The sequence below is a fragment of the Pyrus communis genome, chromosome 5 (assembly GCF_041283825.1).
Source record: "Pyrus communis isolate YQ-2024b chromosome 5, ASM4128382v1, whole genome shotgun sequence".
NCBI lineage: Eukaryota > Viridiplantae > Streptophyta > Magnoliopsida > Rosales > Rosaceae > Pyrus > Pyrus communis.
The window spans coordinates 9,538,145-9,557,279 of NC_142569.1; the positions used below are offsets into that span (position 1 = coordinate 9,538,145).

At 36.9% G+C, this 19,135-nt stretch overlaps 1 protein-coding gene and 2 pseudogenes across 2 annotated transcripts; 2 read left to right on the top strand and 1 right to left on the bottom strand.

Moving 5' to 3' along the window:
• LOC148696717 (pentatricopeptide repeat-containing protein At1g11290, chloroplastic pseudogene) overlaps positions 1–5,757 on the bottom strand; it is a 34,605-nt pseudogene extending 28,848 nt beyond the window's left edge.
• On the top strand, positions 49–4,746 carry LOC137724716 (uncharacterized; annotated as a pseudogene).
• A 1,839-nt stretch (positions 5,758–7,596) lies between the features above and the next one.
• Positions 7,597–11,126, top strand: LOC137726534 (G-type lectin S-receptor-like serine/threonine-protein kinase At4g27290). 2 transcript variants are annotated; one of them, XM_088694193.1, is made up of 7 exons: positions 7,597–9,025; positions 9,146–9,265; positions 9,382–9,536; positions 9,614–9,824; positions 9,905–10,142; positions 10,236–10,386; positions 10,630–11,126. In XM_088694193.1, the coding sequence occupies exons 1-7, from the start codon at positions 7,735–7,737 to the stop codon at positions 10,633–10,635; spliced, it is 2,172 nt and encodes a 723-aa protein (XP_088550319.1). In that variant the 5' UTR covers positions 7,597–7,734; the 3' UTR covers positions 10,636–11,126. The 2 variants fall into 2 exon arrangements, with proteins under 2 accessions (XP_088550319.1, XP_088550318.1); XM_088694192.1 differs by having other exon boundaries at positions 10,551–11,123.
• Positions 11,127–19,135: the final 8,009 nt, after the last annotated feature.

A 19,135-nucleotide genomic window follows, 5' to 3' on the forward strand; every position in this document is an offset into this window, starting at 1 on the left:
AACGAACGCAAGTACAACTTCTTTTACACATATTTTGGCCATTTGATTATGATGTATTGCTTGGTGAACAAGCATTCTGATATACAGTGGCTTTTCTATTGATGTTGAAAATACTAAAAACTCTATTACAAATGCAGGTTATTTGCTCTCCCTAAATCATGCCGTTTGCTGGTCTTGATGGCAACTGTTTATTCTATTTATTGTGTCAAAGCTCAAGTTGGATGGCATGGTGCAGTTCTCTCAATAAAACTCGCATTTTTCTGTAATGATGCAATAAATTATGCTCCAATGGTGTGATAAAGTGAGTGAAAGCACACACTTTGAAGAGCAAAAGCAATCAGAAACAATTGTGGAGGATGATTTTTCTGGGGAATATGAATACTCTATTCCTACTGATGAACCTGAAAAGCTGCACTCATGTAACTTATCTAGCACGCCAGCTACTTCAACTGTTATAAATTGATGCAGCAATATTGAAAAAAGAACACCAGAAGAAGGTGGATATTACCTTTCCTTTCTTCTGTTTCATCAATGGGAGATTTCTCTTTTTCCTCCTTATTCTAAGTATGAATTGTGAAATTGTTTATGTGAAGTAGAGGAAGTACTTTATTGTGCTTTTACTATTTGACTTAGAAGTGGGAGCATTAGTAGCTGAATACAGTTTTGAAGAATCTGATGTGCAGTTGATTTATATTGTGCGTGATATCTCTTGTATAGGCCATGCTCGTGCATCCTGATAAAAATATGGGAAGTGCATTAGCAAGTGAAGCGGTTAAAAGAGTTCAACGTGCATATGAGGTAATTATACACACTTGTTATTCGAGTTGTACAGTAATCATTGCATGTATGAAATGAGAATTATAAGACCTAAATAATGTCTTCATTGTGATTCTGTATGTGCCTGTCACAATGACGCATTTTTAGGTTCTCTCTGATTCCACAAAGAAGGGAGACTATGATGAGCAGTTGCGGAAGGAAGAATCCAAGACTAAGAGTGTGTGCCAGAAGTCCTATGGTACTTCACATCAGGTAAGCTATGTTATTTGATTAGATTTAGTTGTTTGGTGTCATGCACATTCCTTGCATGAACCATAGGGGTATTAAGCTAATGAGTCATACAATGAAGCTTTAGGAGAGAGTCATTGAGCATAGATTGAGGCAAGAGACACCGGTTTCGGACAACCAATTCGGGTTCATGTCAGGGCACTCAACCACGGAGGCAATCTATCTCTTACGAAGATTGATGGAAAGATATAGAGATAGGACAAAGGATTTACACATGGTCTTTATAGATTTGGAGAAAGCGTATGATAGGGTCCCAAGAGACATTCTTTGGAGGATTTTAGAGAAGAAAGGAGTACTAGTAGCATATATCCAAGTTATAAAACATATGTATGATGGAGCAAAGACTGCCGTAAGAACTTATGAAGGACAAACCGAAAGCTTCCCCATAACTGTAAGTCTGTAAGGTTACATCAAGGCTTATCCTTAAGTCCTTACCTTTTTGCATTGGTAATGGATGAGTTAACGGGACATATTCAAGATGATATTCCTTGGTGTATACTTTTCGCAGATGATATAGTGTTGATAGATGAAACTTAGGAAGGGGTAAATGCGAAGCTTAACCATTGGAGAGAAGTGTTGGAATCTAAAGATCTTTGCCTAAGCTGATCAAAGATAGAATATATAGAGTGCAAGTTCAGTATAAAAGGAGGCCAAAATGAGTTAGGGGTGAAGATCGGAGATCAGGAAGTACCAACGAGCGATCGCTTTCGCTACCTAGGATCTATCTTGCAAAAGAACGAAGAATTAGATGGAGACCTCAACCATAGAATACAAGCTAGATGGATGAAGTGGAAGAGTGCATCCGGTGTGTTGTGTGATCGCCGTATGCCATTGAAGCTTAAGGGAAAATTTTACAGGACGGTAATAAGGCCAACGATGATGTATCATAAAATGGGTGTAGCGGAGATGAAGATACTTCGTTGGATGTGAGGGCACATGAGAAATGATAAGATTAGGAATGAGGATATCTAAGGTAAAGTAGGAGTAACCGAAATTGAAGGAAAGATGAGAGAAAATTGGTTACGGTGATTTGGACATGTGCAAAGAAGGCCTACTGACGCTCCGGTTAGAAGATGCGACTACGAGACAGAGGTCCAGGGCTGAAGGGATAGAGGAAGACCTAGGAAAACTTTGGAAGAGACTCTAAGAAAAGACTTAGAGTACTTGGATCTAACGGATGACATGACACAGAATCGAGCGCATTGTTGTTGTTGTTGTGGTGTCATGCACATTCCTGAGATTTATCTGATTGTCATTTTGATGGTGGTCATCAATAACAATAGATACGAGAGCAGTTATAATATTTTTAGCGTTAATCTCAGTTTACTACCCTGAAGTTTCTTGGTTTTCAACATTTGGTACATCAAGTTTTTTTCATCCTAGAGTAATATCTAAAGTTATAATTTTGGGACACTTCCATACATTTGTTAAGGTTGCTGTTTAATTATCTGTTAACTGGTGATGTGTCGCCCACATAGACAATGACTAAACATCACGTGTCAATATGGGCCCATGTAGATATTCAAAACTAAAAAAATTAAAATTAAAAAATCTGGGCAACGCTGTATTCCAAGTATTCATTAAATATGTACTCCGAGTATTTATTAAATATAACCAAAATTAACTCTTAGTTTCAAAATGTCACTTTTTATAAAAACTTTCAAATATATCCAAAATTCCACCTAAATGGACACAAATACCCTCAAATGTAACAATTAAATAAATTAAAAGTTTTTTAGCTACTGTCGCCTCAAGCTCCTGTCCAACTTCACCTTCGCTTCTACACTCCACCACCATAACCCTATCCCCTTCGACCCCTTCATCATCGACATTGAGCACAGTCGCGGTTACCGCAAGTGGGAGCAGCAGAATTTCAATCATGCCTTCAACGCCTTTTTCCTTACTAATACCATTTTTAGTTTTAAATATAAAAATAGTTTTTAAATTTAATCCACATATCGTTATATGATTGTATTTGTGAGACCCACGTGGCGCCACATCATCATACTAACAGAGCAATTGACAGATTTTTCACGAAAAAACTAAAATAATCACGATGGACAAATTTCAGGAAAGACTAAAATGATTCACAGTAGATAAATTCAAGAACACTACTATTGATTATCATTAATTATTTAAGGACCAGATTGAGGAGTTATGCCAATGTCACAAATCATTTTTGGCTAAAATGCTTTTAATTTATTTAGTTGTTAAATTTAAGAGTATTTGTGTCTATTTAAGTGGAATTTTGGATATATTTGAAAGATTTTAGAAAAAATGACATTTTGGACATTAAATGTTAATTTTTGGCTACATTTGATAAATACTCTCGTACTCCCTTTTCACATCCACCCAACCCTTTTCACTTTATTTGTCCCTATTTGGCACCTGGGATCCGAATCCACAACAAATGTAGAAAAAAATCCAAATCAGACCAAATCTTGCATAACAGATGGCAGAACAGAGGCCATGTTCAACGCAAAAATCGAAAGAAAATTTGAAAAGATTAAAAAATCGGTTTGGCCATTGGGTTTGTGCTCCCCACCATCGTCCGCTAGGTTTTTGTTCTCCATCGCCGTCAAATCTGGTAGGTGTGACTCTCTGGCAATAAATCTGGGTTTTGTTGACCATCGATCGTCAAATGGGTGGGGTTGGGGTATGGTGGTGAGGGAGAGGTGGGTTGGGTATGGAAGGATCAGGAGAGAGAAGAGTGGAATCGAAGAGGGAGGGGGAAGGTTGGATGTGCGGGGGATCAAAGAGGGTTGGGTGGGCGCAGAGGAGAGAAGGGAGGGTTGGGTGGGCGCATGAGAGAAGGGAGCGAGTGTTGGGTTGCCTATATATTTTAACTTTTTTTTTTTTTTAAATATTTACGTTGGCCCATATTGACACGTGACGTCCAATTATTATTCATGTAGGCGTTACGTCATCAGTTAACAGCTGATTTAACAGCAACATTAACGGATGTATAAAAGTGGTCTAAATTTATGACTTCAAGTACCATTCTGGGATAAAAAAAAACTTAATGTATCAAATGTTGAAAACCAAAGGTAATAAACTGAGATTAATCCATATTTCTATATTGTCTTAGTAATTGTGAATTCAAAATATATTAATTAAATTTTGTATGGTGCATAATTTCCAATTTACATCAATTATTATGCAATGTAGAAGAAGCTATCTTTGTTTTTTATAGCAGTCTGCATTGTACTCCGCATCTTATTTCCCGATGATAAATCTGTATTTCACAGGGTTATTTTCCTGAGTCAATTTACTGCTTTTTTATATAACCCCTATTTAATTGTGTATAAGCAGGATGGTCCAGATTATTTTTCTGAAGAGTCGAGACGTATACAGTGCACCAAGTGTGGAAATTCGCATATATGGGTATGCACAAACAGAAGCAAGGCCAAGGCTAGATGGTGTCAGGTCTGATTTTACCGTTCTTTTTAACTAATTTCAGTGTCAAATATGTTACTTTTCTCATTTTTTTTCGCATCATTGCTGTATGCATCTGATGTATCGGATCCGTTGTGCAATTAGGATTGCTGTCAATGTGACCAAGCAAAGGATGGAGATGGATGGGTTGAGTAAAAATGAACTCTGGTCTTTAATAGGCCACATAAGGTATTTTACACACTAGTTTTCGTGCTATTTTTCCAAGCTTAATTGTGTATACCCTGAAACACCTTTTTCTCACCCTATGCAAATAGTTCTGCTGTCCTCACATGCATTTATCAACGTGTTAAACAACAAAACAATATTTCACTGAAGTGTGAGTTGCATGTCAGAACTGCAGAAATGACTGTAAATAAAGGTAGGAATTTGAGAGTTACAAGTTCAGAAGTGCTCTCGTGACTTTCAGGGATGAGATCCAGCTTTCAACTGTTTGAAGAAACTGTTACTACATTGGGTCTCACTCCATTCAACCCCATCTCGTGAAATGCGTCTAAACCTTGTATAGGCACCCCGCAGTTAACATAACAAGAACACAAAGTGGTCCAAGACACCACATCTTTCACCCCCATGGCATCAAAAATCCGTCTTGCCCCATCAACATATTTACATTTTCCAAATATATCGACCATTGCATTGCCCAAAGAGACATCCGAATGAAACCCGAATTAAATTGCATCATCGTGAAGCTCCTTAGCATTTCTAACATCACCAAGAGCAGCACACGCCTTAGCAACTGACAGAAGCAGAAGATTATCGGGCACAATTCGCCGAGCTCTGAGCCAAGCATAAAGATTTATGGATTCCTTGAGGAACCCATGTCGCGTGTAACCTGATATTTGCACGGTCCACGCACGCAGGTCTGGTTCGGAATTTGATTGAACAGGCGGCGTGCACGTTGTTAATCGCCGGAATTACAGTAGGTTTTCAAGAACCTAAGGCTCAGGTGAGGCGGGACGTTGGTAGGTAGCTTTGAAAGCATGTGATATTATTGTTTTAATGGCTTTTGCATCTTGTAATCTGCAGGGAGAAGCTTCGAGTTTGCAAGTGCTTTTGAAAAGCAGTTGAGAAGTACCGTTTCTTCGCACCAAGACAGGTAATAAGCGACACGCTCCGTGCGTTTAGTAGCTTTATTTTTAGGCATGGAACGACATTCCACCAGATTGCATTTTATTTTGTTTTGTTTGTTCTTTTTCCTTTTTGTAAGACTTTGTAATAGCCAAATATAAAATAGTTTGAATTTTCTATTACGTAGTTAAAATTTTAGTATTTAATAAATATTATAGTTTGTTTATTTATTGGATAATTGTTAAATGATTAAACGATCTTAGAGGTTGTTAAGTTCTTGCATATGAGAAATGCGAAGGAGACTCTCAAAATTGGAACTCTCTATTGACTCTCTGCCACCTCGTATTTTTGGCACAATGTTATATAATGTTGGCATGAGAATTAAAAAGTGACTTAAAAAATTTACTCTTCGAATTATGGTGCAACGTTGCATGATAAAAAATAAAAAAAAGTCAGTAATGTAGATTAAAAATTCAAATAAGAAGATTAGCATTCATTTTTTAAGATTTGAACACGTAACCTCCCCAAATAAACTGAAAACAAGATGCTATCAAATGATCGTTTGCATAACCCTATGGTTTGAATTTCAACAATTCACCATGGATGTCATATAATTTTGACATGTAAAAGTTTGACGTGTGTACAAATACATTGTTCAACGGTCATTAGAATTTATGAGTCTGTCCATTTTTTGATTTCCGCAAACGTATAATAAGTGAATTATTGTTTAATGTGAGCTGGGTGAGAGGTATTTGTCATATGAATTTCTTTGGCAATCCACCATAGGAGATGTGACCAGTGTCATTATCAGCTGTCAACTTTGTTGGGTCTACGTTGTCAATAGTCCATGCCTTTCTTTCCAAACCAAAGATGTTGGGTCAATTAAGAAACCCAAGTCTTTTAATTTACTTTGATTTTTCTTTGGGCAAACGGTCCATCTTCGCTGCATAATTTTTGTATTAATTTCTTTGGATAAAGTATGCAATCTCAGAACAACGATGCAAGCCTTGAGAAGCATTTTTACGTGCTAGTTCTTCTTATTCTCCCTTCTAGGAATCTCAGCTTCAACTGCACTGGGCACAATCACTCCGAGTGGATATATAAGACATGGCGAAACTCTGGTTTCAGCAGGTGGAAGCTATGAATTGGGATTGGGATTCTTCAGCCCTGGTAAATCGAAAAACCGGTACTTGGGAATATGGTACACTCTTTCTACTGATGCAGTTGTGTGGGTAGCCAACAGAGAAACACCAGTTGGTGATTCTTCGGGACTTTTAAAGCTCACCGAGCAAGGAGTTCTGGCCCTCCTTCTCAATAGCTCAAACAGCATTGTGTGGTCATCAAATAAAAAATAGTTTGAATTTTTTATTACGTTGTTAAAATTTTAGTATTTAATAAATATTATAGTTTGTTTATTTATTGGATAATTGTTAAATGACTAAACGATCTTAGAGTTTGTTGAGTTCTTGCATATGAGAAATGCAAAGGAGACTCTCAAAATTGGAACTCTCTATTAACTCTCTGCCATCTCATATTTTTAGCACAATATTATATAATGTTGGTATGAGAATTAAAAAGTGACTTAAAAAATTTACTCTTCGAATCATGGTGCAATGTTGCATAATAAAAAAGAAGAGTCAGTAATGTAGATTAAAAATTCAAATAAGAAGATTAGCATTATTTTTTAAGATTTGAACACGTAACCTCCCCAAATAAACTGAAAACAAGATACTATCAAATGATCGTTTGCATAACCCTATGGTTTGAATTTCAACAATTCACCATGGATGTCATTTAATTTTGACACGTAAATATTTGACTTGTGTACAAATACATTGTAACAACGATCATGAGAATTTATGAGTATGTCCATTTTATGACAGCTGGGAGAGAGGCAATTGTCATATGAATTTCTTTGGCAATCCACCATTGAAGATGTGATCTTATTATCAGCTGTCCCTGAATTGTCAACGGTCCATCTTTCTTTCCAAACCAAAGTTGTCGGGTCAACTAAGAAACCTAAGTATTTTAATTTTTTTTTCTAAGTCTTTTAATTTACTTTGATTTTTCATTGGGCCAACGGTCCATCTTCTCTGCATAATTTTTGTATAAATTTCTTTGGATAAAGTATGCAATCTCAGAACAACGATGCAAGCCTTGAGAAGCTTTTTTACGTGCTTGTTCTTCTCATTCTCCCTTCTAAGAATCTCAGCTGCAACTACACTGGGCACAATCACTCCGAGTCAATGTATAAGAGATGGCGAAACTCTGGTTTCTGTAGGTGGAAGCTATGAACTGGGATTCTTCAGCCCAGGTAAATCGAAAAGCCGGTACGTGGGAATATGGTACACTGATTCTACTGATGCAGTTGTGTGGGTAGCCAACAGAGAAACACCACTTGGTGATTCTTCGGGACTTTTGAAGCTCACCGAGCAAGGAGTTCTGGTCCTCCTTCACAATAGCTCAAACAGCATTGTGTGGTCATCGAATTCTTCAAGAATCGCGGGGAATCCAGTATCGCAACTCTTGGATTCTGGAAATCTTGTGGTGCTAGATGGAGACGAAACTAACCCGGATAACTTCTTGTGGCAGAGTTTTGATTATCCTTGTCACACATTTCTACCGAAAATGAAGATTGGTTGGGACTTGGTTACTGGTTTAGATAGGTATCTCTCGTCTTGGAAGAGCACAGAAGATCCTGCTCCAGGAGAGTTTTCGATACGAATGGATTATCGTGGCTTACCACAACTTCTTCTTATGAAAGGAGCTAAGATAAAGGCTAGAGCAGGGTCATGGAATGGCCTTTATTTGACAGGACTAGGATATGGTGTCAGAGAACCAAATCCAATATCTGGGACTGAATTTGTGTTGAACAAGGAAGAGGTCTATTTTGAGTACAGCCTCCGAAACATGTCAGTGTTCTCGAGATTTGTATTGAACCCATTAGGGGTCGGAGAGCGGTTCCCATGGGTGTACCAAACACGGAGTTGGGAACTTGCCTCTACATTCCTAGCTGATCGGTGTGAAAGTTATGCCTTGTGTGGTCCATTTTCTAGTTGCAGTAGCAATGGTAACTCTCCAAAATGTGCATGCTTGAAGGGATTTGTACCAAAATCTTCGAAAGAGTGGAATTCGGGATATTGGTCTGATGGATGTGTTCGAAGGACTCCGTTGGCCTGCAGCGATGGAGATGACTTCATAACGTACAGTGGGATTAAACTGCCAGACACATCAACCTCGTGGTTTGATAAAAGCATGAGTCTTAAGGAATGCAAGGGATTATGTTTGGGAAACTGCTCATGTACTGCGTGTGCAAATCTAGACATCAGGGAGGGAGGAAGTGGCTGCGTGCTTTGGTTTGATAACCTCACCGACATAAGAGAATTCACTCTCGGCGGTGGTCAAGACCTCTATATACGGGTGGCAGCTTCGGAACTAGGTACGTCTTAGACCTTTATCTGCAATTATGCAAAGTATGGTTTAAATAAGTTAGTGTTAGACACAGTTACTGCAACACTACGAGATCTCATGAAAAGTTTGTTTTATACGGATATTTCAGATCATGTTAAGAAAAAGAGCAATTTCAACAAGAGACAGCTACCTGGAATTCTCCTCAGCTCTGCAGTTTTAACAGTTGGAGTAATATTGTACATACAGAAGAAGAAACTCAAAAATGAAGGTAACCATTTTCAGACACATTAAAAATGCATCAGATAAGGTGGTATTTAATTTCGATAGTGTAGCTAACTGTTCGCATCTTTTTATCCATGCTGAAGAGATCTCCTACTATTTCAGGATACAGAAGAAAGGATTGCAGAGATGAGTACCTCGGAGAAGACGGGGAAGAGATGGAGTTACCACTGTTTGACTTGACCACCATAGCTAAAGCTACTGACAACTTTTCAAGCTGCAACAAGCTGGGAGAAGGTGGCTTTGGACCTGTGTACAAGGTAACATAAATTCATGCAATCAAAATTAGCTAAATTGCTGTACAAAATTTATGTCTTTTCGAAATGATGGTCCATAGGGTACACTGCTAGGAGGAAAAGAAATTGCAGTAAAGAGGCTTTCAAAGAATTCCGGACAAGGAATGAGAGAGTTCAAAACTGAAGCTATATTCATAGCCAAACTTCAGCATCGCAATCTTGTTAAGCTTCTCGGTTGTTGCATTCAAAAGGACGAAAAAATTCTAATATATGAATTCATGCCCAGCAAAAGCTTGGACTTTTATATTTTTGGTATGATCCTTCATTTTCAACCTTATTTACCTAGGATTCAATGTGCCATTGAAATAACAGGCTTAAAGTTTTTTTTTCAGATCAGGAGGGACAAAAAATGCTCGACTGGCCTAAGTGCTTCCACATTATTGGTGGAGTTGCCCGAGGGCTTCTTTACCTTCACCAAGACTCTAGATTAAGGATTATACATCGAGATCTGAAACCTAGCAATATTCTGCTAGATGATAATATGAACCCGAAGATTTCAGACTTTGGCTTGGCTAAAACATTTGGTGGTGATCAAAGTCAAGCCAACACAAACAGAGTGGTTGGAACCTAGTAAGCATGCTTAGATTTGTTTTGTGGTTTATAATTTTCATTGTTCTGTTTTTGAAATTCTTTCTTACTGGTCACTGCATATTTATATGGCAGTGGTTATATGTCTCCAGAATATGTAGCAAATGGAATCTTCTCGATGAAATCTGATGTGTTTAGCTTTGGAGTCATACTGCTCGAGATGTTGAGTAGGAAGAAGAACAGGGGATTTCGTCATCCAGATCACGACCACAACCTTCTTGGACATGTGAGTATAACAAACGAGGTGATGGTATTTTACTTTAAAAAGAAGAGTGAATTAGACGGTGCTCTTCGAAGCACGGTCTTCTAATGACATGCATTTAACAGTATAGGAGGTCTGCAGCAAAGCCCCCCCACTAACATATCATACATGTTTCAATTTGTTTGAAGGCATGGATACTATGGATTCAAGATAAACCACTAGAACTGATCGATAAAACGTTTTGTGATTCGCGCAACATGTCTGAAGTGGTAAGGTGTCTTCACGTGGGGCTATTATGTGTGCAAAGAGTACCTGAGGATAGACCAAGCATGTCATCTGTGGTTCTGATGCTAAGCAGTGGTGATGTCTTGCCGCCTCCAAAGCAGCCTGGTTTTTACACTGAACGAAGCATCCATGAATCACCAGCAAGGACGCTTCCATGTTCAGAGAATACTTTCAGCACTACGATGATAGAAGCTCGGTAGATCATCATTGAAGTGCTTGTTAGTCCTTCAATCTACCATCACAAAACGTGTTCAGAAGGTTGACATGAAGCTTATATTCTTTGCTGGCAAACAATTAGACATGCAATTATAACTATGCATGAAAAATATTTATGATTACAAGTTTAGTAGTTCCTAAATGATAACAAAGAATTGATTTGGGGTTGTTAGGTTGTTGAAGGAAATTGAAGTTATAGCTAAAGTTGTGTTTATTATTTATTAATTTTAAAGAATTGCCATATTTGGCTAATATCATATAGTATTAACAAGAAATATGGCCCATGCGTTGCTGCGAGATTAGAAATTGTATGAAAAAATATGTTCCAAAGCTATAATATATTGTTACAGAATGTTAATGTTATCTACACTGAAAGATGTTTGAGCTTTTTGAAAAAAAATTACATGAAGTGCATAAATTGGGTGAACCAGCTCTTGGAATTCTTTGAACCACTCTATGAATAGCATTACCTATGAATGATTGATTGTGTAACAAAAATTAGTAAAGGAGTGTAATAGACGAAACTTTCATATGTATAATTCAAACTTCTACACATTTATCCATACTTTACCAATTGTTAGAAACTGCTAAGATAACAATTGGTATCACATAAGTGGTATGCTATTAAACATAACGAATTCCGTGAAGCAAAAAAATGATATGCAATTTTAACTTACGAAGCTAAAGAAGCTCTTTAAGAGTAGTCGGGTCCTCTGTGCTTTATCCATCAAAGGCATTGCAATTGTAAATCCTAGAAACTATAAAAATCCATCCAATCGAGAGACAAAATTCAATAGTTATGGGTAAAGTGAATATGGAACCATGAATGTAAGATATATGATGAGTCGATTTTATACTATATATTATTCCCTATTCTTGGTATATTTTGGTTATTATTTTGGTGAGATTTTGATGCTTTGCTATGTGTTTTTAATGTAGGACATGCGAACTTGTTTGGAGCATAATGTAATCAAACGGTGGAATTTTTTTTTGAGTGATTCTAATTGGAGCCGATTCGTGAATCTGTCAAGAAGGTTGTGTCAAAATTTTATAATTTTATTCCGAAGCATCTGATCGTGACAAATTAATTTATGCTCAGCGTGCAGTGCTGGCAGATTGGGCCGCAGAGCTTATTTGTGATTTTTGGGCTGGAACATAATGGATTTTGGATTTGGGCTCTTCATGGAACTTGAAGAGGAGGTCCTAATCTTTAATTTGAGTCATTTTGGGCCTGTTTTGGAGCCCTAAATGTCCAGAAACGTGATTATTTCTGTGTTGGGCAGATTTCGTAGTCGTAATGGAAATGTAATTCCTATTATCATTTTATTATTTTATTTCCTAGTTTTTAGAAAACCTTTTTCTAGGAGGGTTTTAATTTGGGGTAGTATAAATAAGGTTTTTAGCCATTAGGGTTCAGGACGTGACATTGAGAGAATTTAACAAACCTTTGGAGAATTTTAGACTTTTTACCTACAAGGTGTTTTCATTCTTTTTCTAGTTAATGATATTTTCTCTAATTTTTATTATGAGTATGCATAACTAATTCATTTTGCTAGGGCGAAGCCTTGAGCCTTAGCAAGAATATGTAATTTTTATTTAATTGCTTATGATTGATTGCATGCATACTTTGAATTTTTAATCACCGTGATTAAAACTATCTAATTGTCTTAATGCCTGATCACCATTAGGATCTTTATAAAAGTAATTTGATGCAATTTTGGTCGGAAGGTTCCCTGAAATTGGCGCTGGCTTCTTGTGATTAATAATTGTAATTTCACTTAAGATGAACACCACTTTTTAAGGGTTGCATGATTTTTCAATGGGTTTTCATAAAACTTAATGAGTCTCTCATGTTCATATTTGATCCGAACGTCCGGACGGATTGCATGTTAGATATACGTTATATGTTGGAGGTTCCAAGTAAGATATATATTAGGAAAACCTAACCTTCAAAGTGGCATTTGTAGATCATAAGTAATTGGTCAAAAAATGCATAGGATTGCTAGGTGATGGTGGAATCCAAGTGTTTTTATAAATTGATATTTTAAAAAATTGCTTCCTTTTCCTTCAACTTTAATATTGCAGATTGTTTTATTTTTATTAATTAAATTCGTTTTATTAAATTAGGTCATAAAAATCAATCATCTCACATTTCTGCATTACAATAATTAATTGGAATTTGGTTTGTTTCGAATTATTTAATAATCCATGTGGAGAATGACCTTGCGAAATCCGTTTATACTACAATAACCTTGTCATTCTTGGAAGTATTATAGGAGTTTTTAACCTTTTTGTGTGTGTGGGAAAATCCCTATCAATATACTTGACAAATTTGCAAATTCATTACAATTTTATAACAAAATACTAAAACTCAAGATCTTAAATTCCTAAAATATCCAAAATTTTATGAGTTTGTCAAACTAAGTATTCATCACAACAATAGCACTAAAATTGAGTTCTTTTGTTTGCCAACATTTTTCCAGCAACCAAACAGATGAAGGTATAGATAATGAAACAATCAATTCAATCAAAGACATTGAATCCAATCTCTATGACAACAAAGATGACAAACAATTGATGTCGTTGTAGGTCATTTTAAATGAAACAAAGAACATTGTCTTACATAGTTGGACGCAGGTAGCTCATACGAAATCTATCATCTATGTATCCTGCAAAACATTACGAAAGTAGTAAAAAATAATCCTCACAAATGACAGTAAAATAATAAGAAGACAGACTTGTACCAAACGCACAAACAGGACAAATACATACTAAGGGGAAAATAACCCAGAATAAAAAGATGAGGCTTTTCAAAGCATACCAAATAGAATCACCAAGGAATTTTCCAAAGCATTACGTGATTTTTTGTCTATTTTGGTTCAATGGTTCAGGCCACATGGAAAAAAGTTAGATTGGCTTTCAAACCGCATGCTTCATCCATTTAAAAGTAGGAAAAAAGTCAGATTTTTAGTTGGTTTACATAATTTTTTATAGAAACTCTTAAAATGAGTTAGACTTGAATTGGATTTGTAACGAAAAAGTTACGCTCCGTTAAAATACGTTAATTACGGGTATTTTGTACAAACACGTACAAATTTATCAGTGCTTGAAACACTGTAGGGAGGCAGATTTTGTACATTAAAAATTGTACAAAATCCACCAATCCCTTCATTAATTGGTGGATCCGATTCCCTTCACCAATCAAATCCCTCAAATCCTTCTCCACCACTCACATCTCTTCCCTTTCTTACCTCACCAATCAGAAAGCAACTCTCACTCTCTATCTTCCTTCTCTCCCTCCCTCCCGAAGTCTCCCATTCTTTGTAATCGCCATGAACGAGCACAAAAACTTGCACATCGAGCCCAAAAACCGCACCATTGTGTTCATCTTGACTCCACGAACACAACCATACCAACCAAACTCGAAATGGACGAGTTTTGACTCGCAAACTCAGAAGGTCCTAATCAAATGAGTTTTAGATTGACGTGTTTACGATCGAAATTTTCTAGTTTTCGACGAGTTCCGATGGCGACGACCGATGAGGATCACCAAAGAAGATGACGGAATATTCCGTCAATTCTGATGGAATATTCTAACGACGTCAGGTAATGTCGTTAACTTTTGTTAAGGATTTAACAGAAAATTCCATGGAATATTCCTAACGGTTGTTAGGTCTTCGTCAGCTCTGCATGCACATGTGGCCATGCCATAAACGGCGCGTCCGACGTCCAAAATTTTTTCTGAAAATTTGTGTAGGTCCGAGACGTCGAGTAGATTGATTTCATATATTCAAACCCTATGTTTGAGCAATCTGCGGAGGTTATATTTAAGTTTCCATTTATGTGTTATTAAACTAAGTTAATTAGTAATTTCATATATAGGGGAAATGTATCCCGAGGGTGTATGGGGTCAAGTAAGGCTCGGAGGCTTCGTTTTGACTACGTATCTGTGAGTGGGCAATTTTTTTTTATACCTATATATAGTTATAGTTTACATGAATGCGTATGTACTTCATTTTTACGCTTATATTGCCAAGTATGGTTATTGTGATATTAAATGTGATAAATGCTGCTATATGGTTGGGAAATTACTGTCATGACATTCATACATATTTGTATATGCTCATCTTGCTACACCCCTGTGTTAGTACTCCGCCCCAGGGCCAGTCCTTCACGTGTATGTTCACATTCGCATCGTTTGCTCGCCTTGGATCCAAGTTAGGTGTCAGTTCTGTCGTACAGATTGCATTAGGCAATCCTGACTCGTATGTGACCGTACTTCTGCACCAGCGTTCACATGATCATAGTACTAGAGCGTATTGATTACACCCAGTCCTGTTCGTGTCAGAAATTATCTATACGAACTCGTGTGTCAGCTTAGATGGATGAGCACTTAGTAATACTTGATTATCACATGATTATATTACTGCAGCATTTGATATATCATGATTTGGCATATTTCTGGTTATATTGTTGTTGTACTTTTGTTACATACTTACGTAGTATGTTTTATGGAAGCTATACTTGTTTTACAGTGAGGGGTTACTATGTTCGAAAATAAAGGTTTTCTTACAAATGTTGTTGCTGACCCACTTAACTTTGTTTTCTCACACCTCCGGGATTAGTAGTTGTGCTTATGTGTAAACGACGATTCTGACAAATCTCAGGAGATGGTTATCTTCAGTGGTATAACCCTCGTCCTATTTACTATACTATTTTATGTTCTGATATCACGTGTGAAATGGGTTCAATCCTGTTAACCCGCGCACTCTTTTGACTAGGCACTTTTAGGTTTAAATTTATTCACATCCTTTTTCCACTACACTACACTTTATGGCTTCGTCACCTTTTAGTTGTCGGTCAGCACAACTCGATTCGGAGTTCAAGTAGACATTCCGAATCAAGGTATGTCAAACAACTTTATAAATCTCATCAAAGGGTGTGTCAGACAACATTATAAATCTCATCAAAATAAGTCATCAAAAAGAGTCAACATTTTTTTATGGCAATATCAATCCACCCCACTCATTTTGAAATGGCATGTTTGATTCATTCAAAAGTAGGAAAAAATAGGATTTTTAGTTGGTTTATATAATCTTCCATGCAAAGCCCTAAAATGCAATGCTTAATTCATTCAAAAGTAGGGAAAAAAAAAGGATTTTTGAATTCAAATTACCCCTATTTTGGTTCAATGGTTCAGACCACATGAAGAAAAGTTAGATTGATTTTCAAACCGCATGCTTCATCCATTCAAAAGTAGGAAAAAAGTTGGATTTTTAGTTGGTTTACATAATTTTTTATAGAAACTCTTAAAATGGCATGCTTTGTTCCTTTAAAAATATGGAACAAAGGGATTTTTTGCAGTGAAACTATCCTGTTCAGGTTCAATGCTTTTGGCAACATGGACAAAAGCTACATTGATTTTCAATTGCTTTCCCTTCACATGGCTACAAACCAGCAAATTTCCAATTGCTTTCTCAAATAATTTATACGTATATTTGCCTAAGGGTTCAGAGCCTGCAAAGCACAATTAAAACCAACGAAAAAAAAAAGGCAAACAACTCTAAAATGCACATCTCAAGCACCTGGAACCGCATATAAAAATGAACACACCAAACCAGCTTTTCACAGTTTTTTAATCATTTTTTTCTTTCTAACCAATTTCTTTATCATTGTTTATTATTTTCTGTGCCACAAATCATGGGAAAATGATCTTCGACCGGATCTTTTTTCTGAGGATCCTAAGATCCCCTGAACATCTTTTAATCATGACCGTTCATTATACATTATATGGACAGAAATTATTTTAAAATTTAATATTTAATATTTAAAATTAAATATAAATAATACCTAATGAAAACTAATCGCATGATGTACGATTAACGATTACGATCATGAATTCCAAATCATATGCTTGTGTTTAACTCCTGACATTTTTTTAATCTTATTTTTTTGTCCAACAACCCATTACATTATCATTTTACTCTGTTTTTGTGCCACAAAACCTTGCGTGTAACTTTAGAAAACTAAGAACAGGGTCAAAGAGACCCGGCTGGAGGGAAGAGGAACCTCTCCTGAACTCAGGATGGGGATTCAAACAAGAGATTCTCTAAAAGTTATAATAATTGTAACCGTTGGATTAAATTTGAACGGTCCAGATTTTGTGGTCAGGATGTCCTGTGCTCGGGAGAGGATCCTCTTCCTGGCTAAAGGCCGGCGGCACAACCACCAACCAAAAGGACGTCAGATAGACAAAAGTGTAGAATTATGTCATTGAAAATGACAGAAGCTGAGAAGTGATCGACAGGTGGAGACGGAAAAAAAGGCTAATAACAAAGGAATTGGAGGGTATTTTCGCCGGTTTACTGTTAACAAACAGTAAGTTTTTTGTTGAGTTTTAGTATATGTTATTATTATATTGTTTAGACATTATTGATACTATGTCTATAATGTGAGTACATTGTCTATATGTCCACGATGTTGTCAACAATAACTATAGATTGTCGATGTGTTGTTATAATTATCAATGTTGTCTACAATAGCTATGTGTTGTTACAATTATCGTTATATGCTAAATATTTCGTCTGCACTATCCACAATGTTGATATCATCAAAACCTAAAATTGTTCCTTAGATCAATGTTAGCAATGGATTCTTATGGTGAGTTGAATCAAGAGAAATCTGGTTGTGCGTTGGATTTTTCACTCTTGGGGACAAACAAAGAGTGAATATTTTCTCACGTTTTTTCGTGAACCAAACGGAGCGCTTTGAGGTAGCCAAAGACTATCTCCAAAGGAGATGTCAAATATGCTAAATATGATTAAAAGACATTCAAGTGTTTTCTAATGGATATGTCATATATGATGTTCCATGTGAGTCATTTGACTCCTTACTTTTTAGCCACCTTTTTTTACAACAAACAAAGAATGAGTCAAATATATTTTATTTAATTTTTTTAATGCATGAGTCCCATTAACAATCAATAGAATACAAACTAAAACTAATTTTGATTATTTTTTAATAGTTAATGTAACTCTAGACCCAATAAAATAAATATTTGACACATCCACTAGAAAAGAAGAAGATTTATGTCACATCTCGGCTTGGGGTCCACCACATCCCGGGCCCGCTCCACCACCGTAGCACGATATTGTCCGCTTTGGGCCTCGACCATGCCCTCACGGTTTTGTTTTTGGGAACTCATATGAGAACTTCCCAGTGGGTCACCTATCATGGGATTGCTCTTGCGCGCTACTCGCTTAACTTCGGAGTTTCGATGGAACCCGAAGCCAGTGAGCTCCCAAAATGCCTCATGCTAGGTAGGGATAGAAATATACATTTAAGGATCACTCCCCTGGGCGATGTGGGATGTTACAATCCCAACATCCTCGTCGGCACACATGCGGCCAGGGTTAGGCTCTGATACCAATTGTCACATTCCGGCCTGGGGCGGATCATTTCACGGGCCTGCTCCACCACCGTAGCACGATATTATCCGCTTTGGGCTTACCATTCCGTTTAACAATTTGGTATCAGAGCCTAACCCTGGCCGTGGTATGCCGACTAGGACGTCGAGCCCTTAAGGGGGGTGGATTGTAAGATCCCATATCGCCCAAGGGAGTGATCCTTATATGTATATTCCCATCCCTACCTAGCAAGAGGTTTTTTGGGAGCTCAGTGGCTTCGGAGTTCATCGGAACTCCGAAGTTAAGCGAGTTCGTGCGAGAGCAATCCCATGATGGGTGACCCACTGGGAAGTGCTCGTGAGTTCCCAAAAACAAAACCGTGAGGGAATGGTAAGTCCAAAGCGGATAATATTGTGCTACAGTGGTGGAGCAGGCTCGGGAAGTGATCCGCCCTGGGCTGGGATGTGACAATTTAGCATTTGTATTCAATTTGCCATATCAACCATCATATAAAATTTTGACATGCTATATTTGACATATCCTTTGGAGATGCTCTAAACTCACAGTTCGGGTTGCACTTGGGTTGTTTCATTTCACATTGGTACTTCTTCATTTGGCATCAATATGTTTTAATTTAGTGTTGATATGATTTAGTTTGTCTTCGATAGCTTTCATTTGGCAATGGTACGTCTTCATTTGGTAATCGATCTTTTTTATTTTTTATAAATACATAATAAAAATATGATTGACATAATATATACGTACCAATCAACAATATATATAAAATTACTTTAAAGAATCTTATATACAAAGCCAACACAAAGGTGAATAGTGTTTTTGGTGTCATCAAGCTTCTACAAAAATAT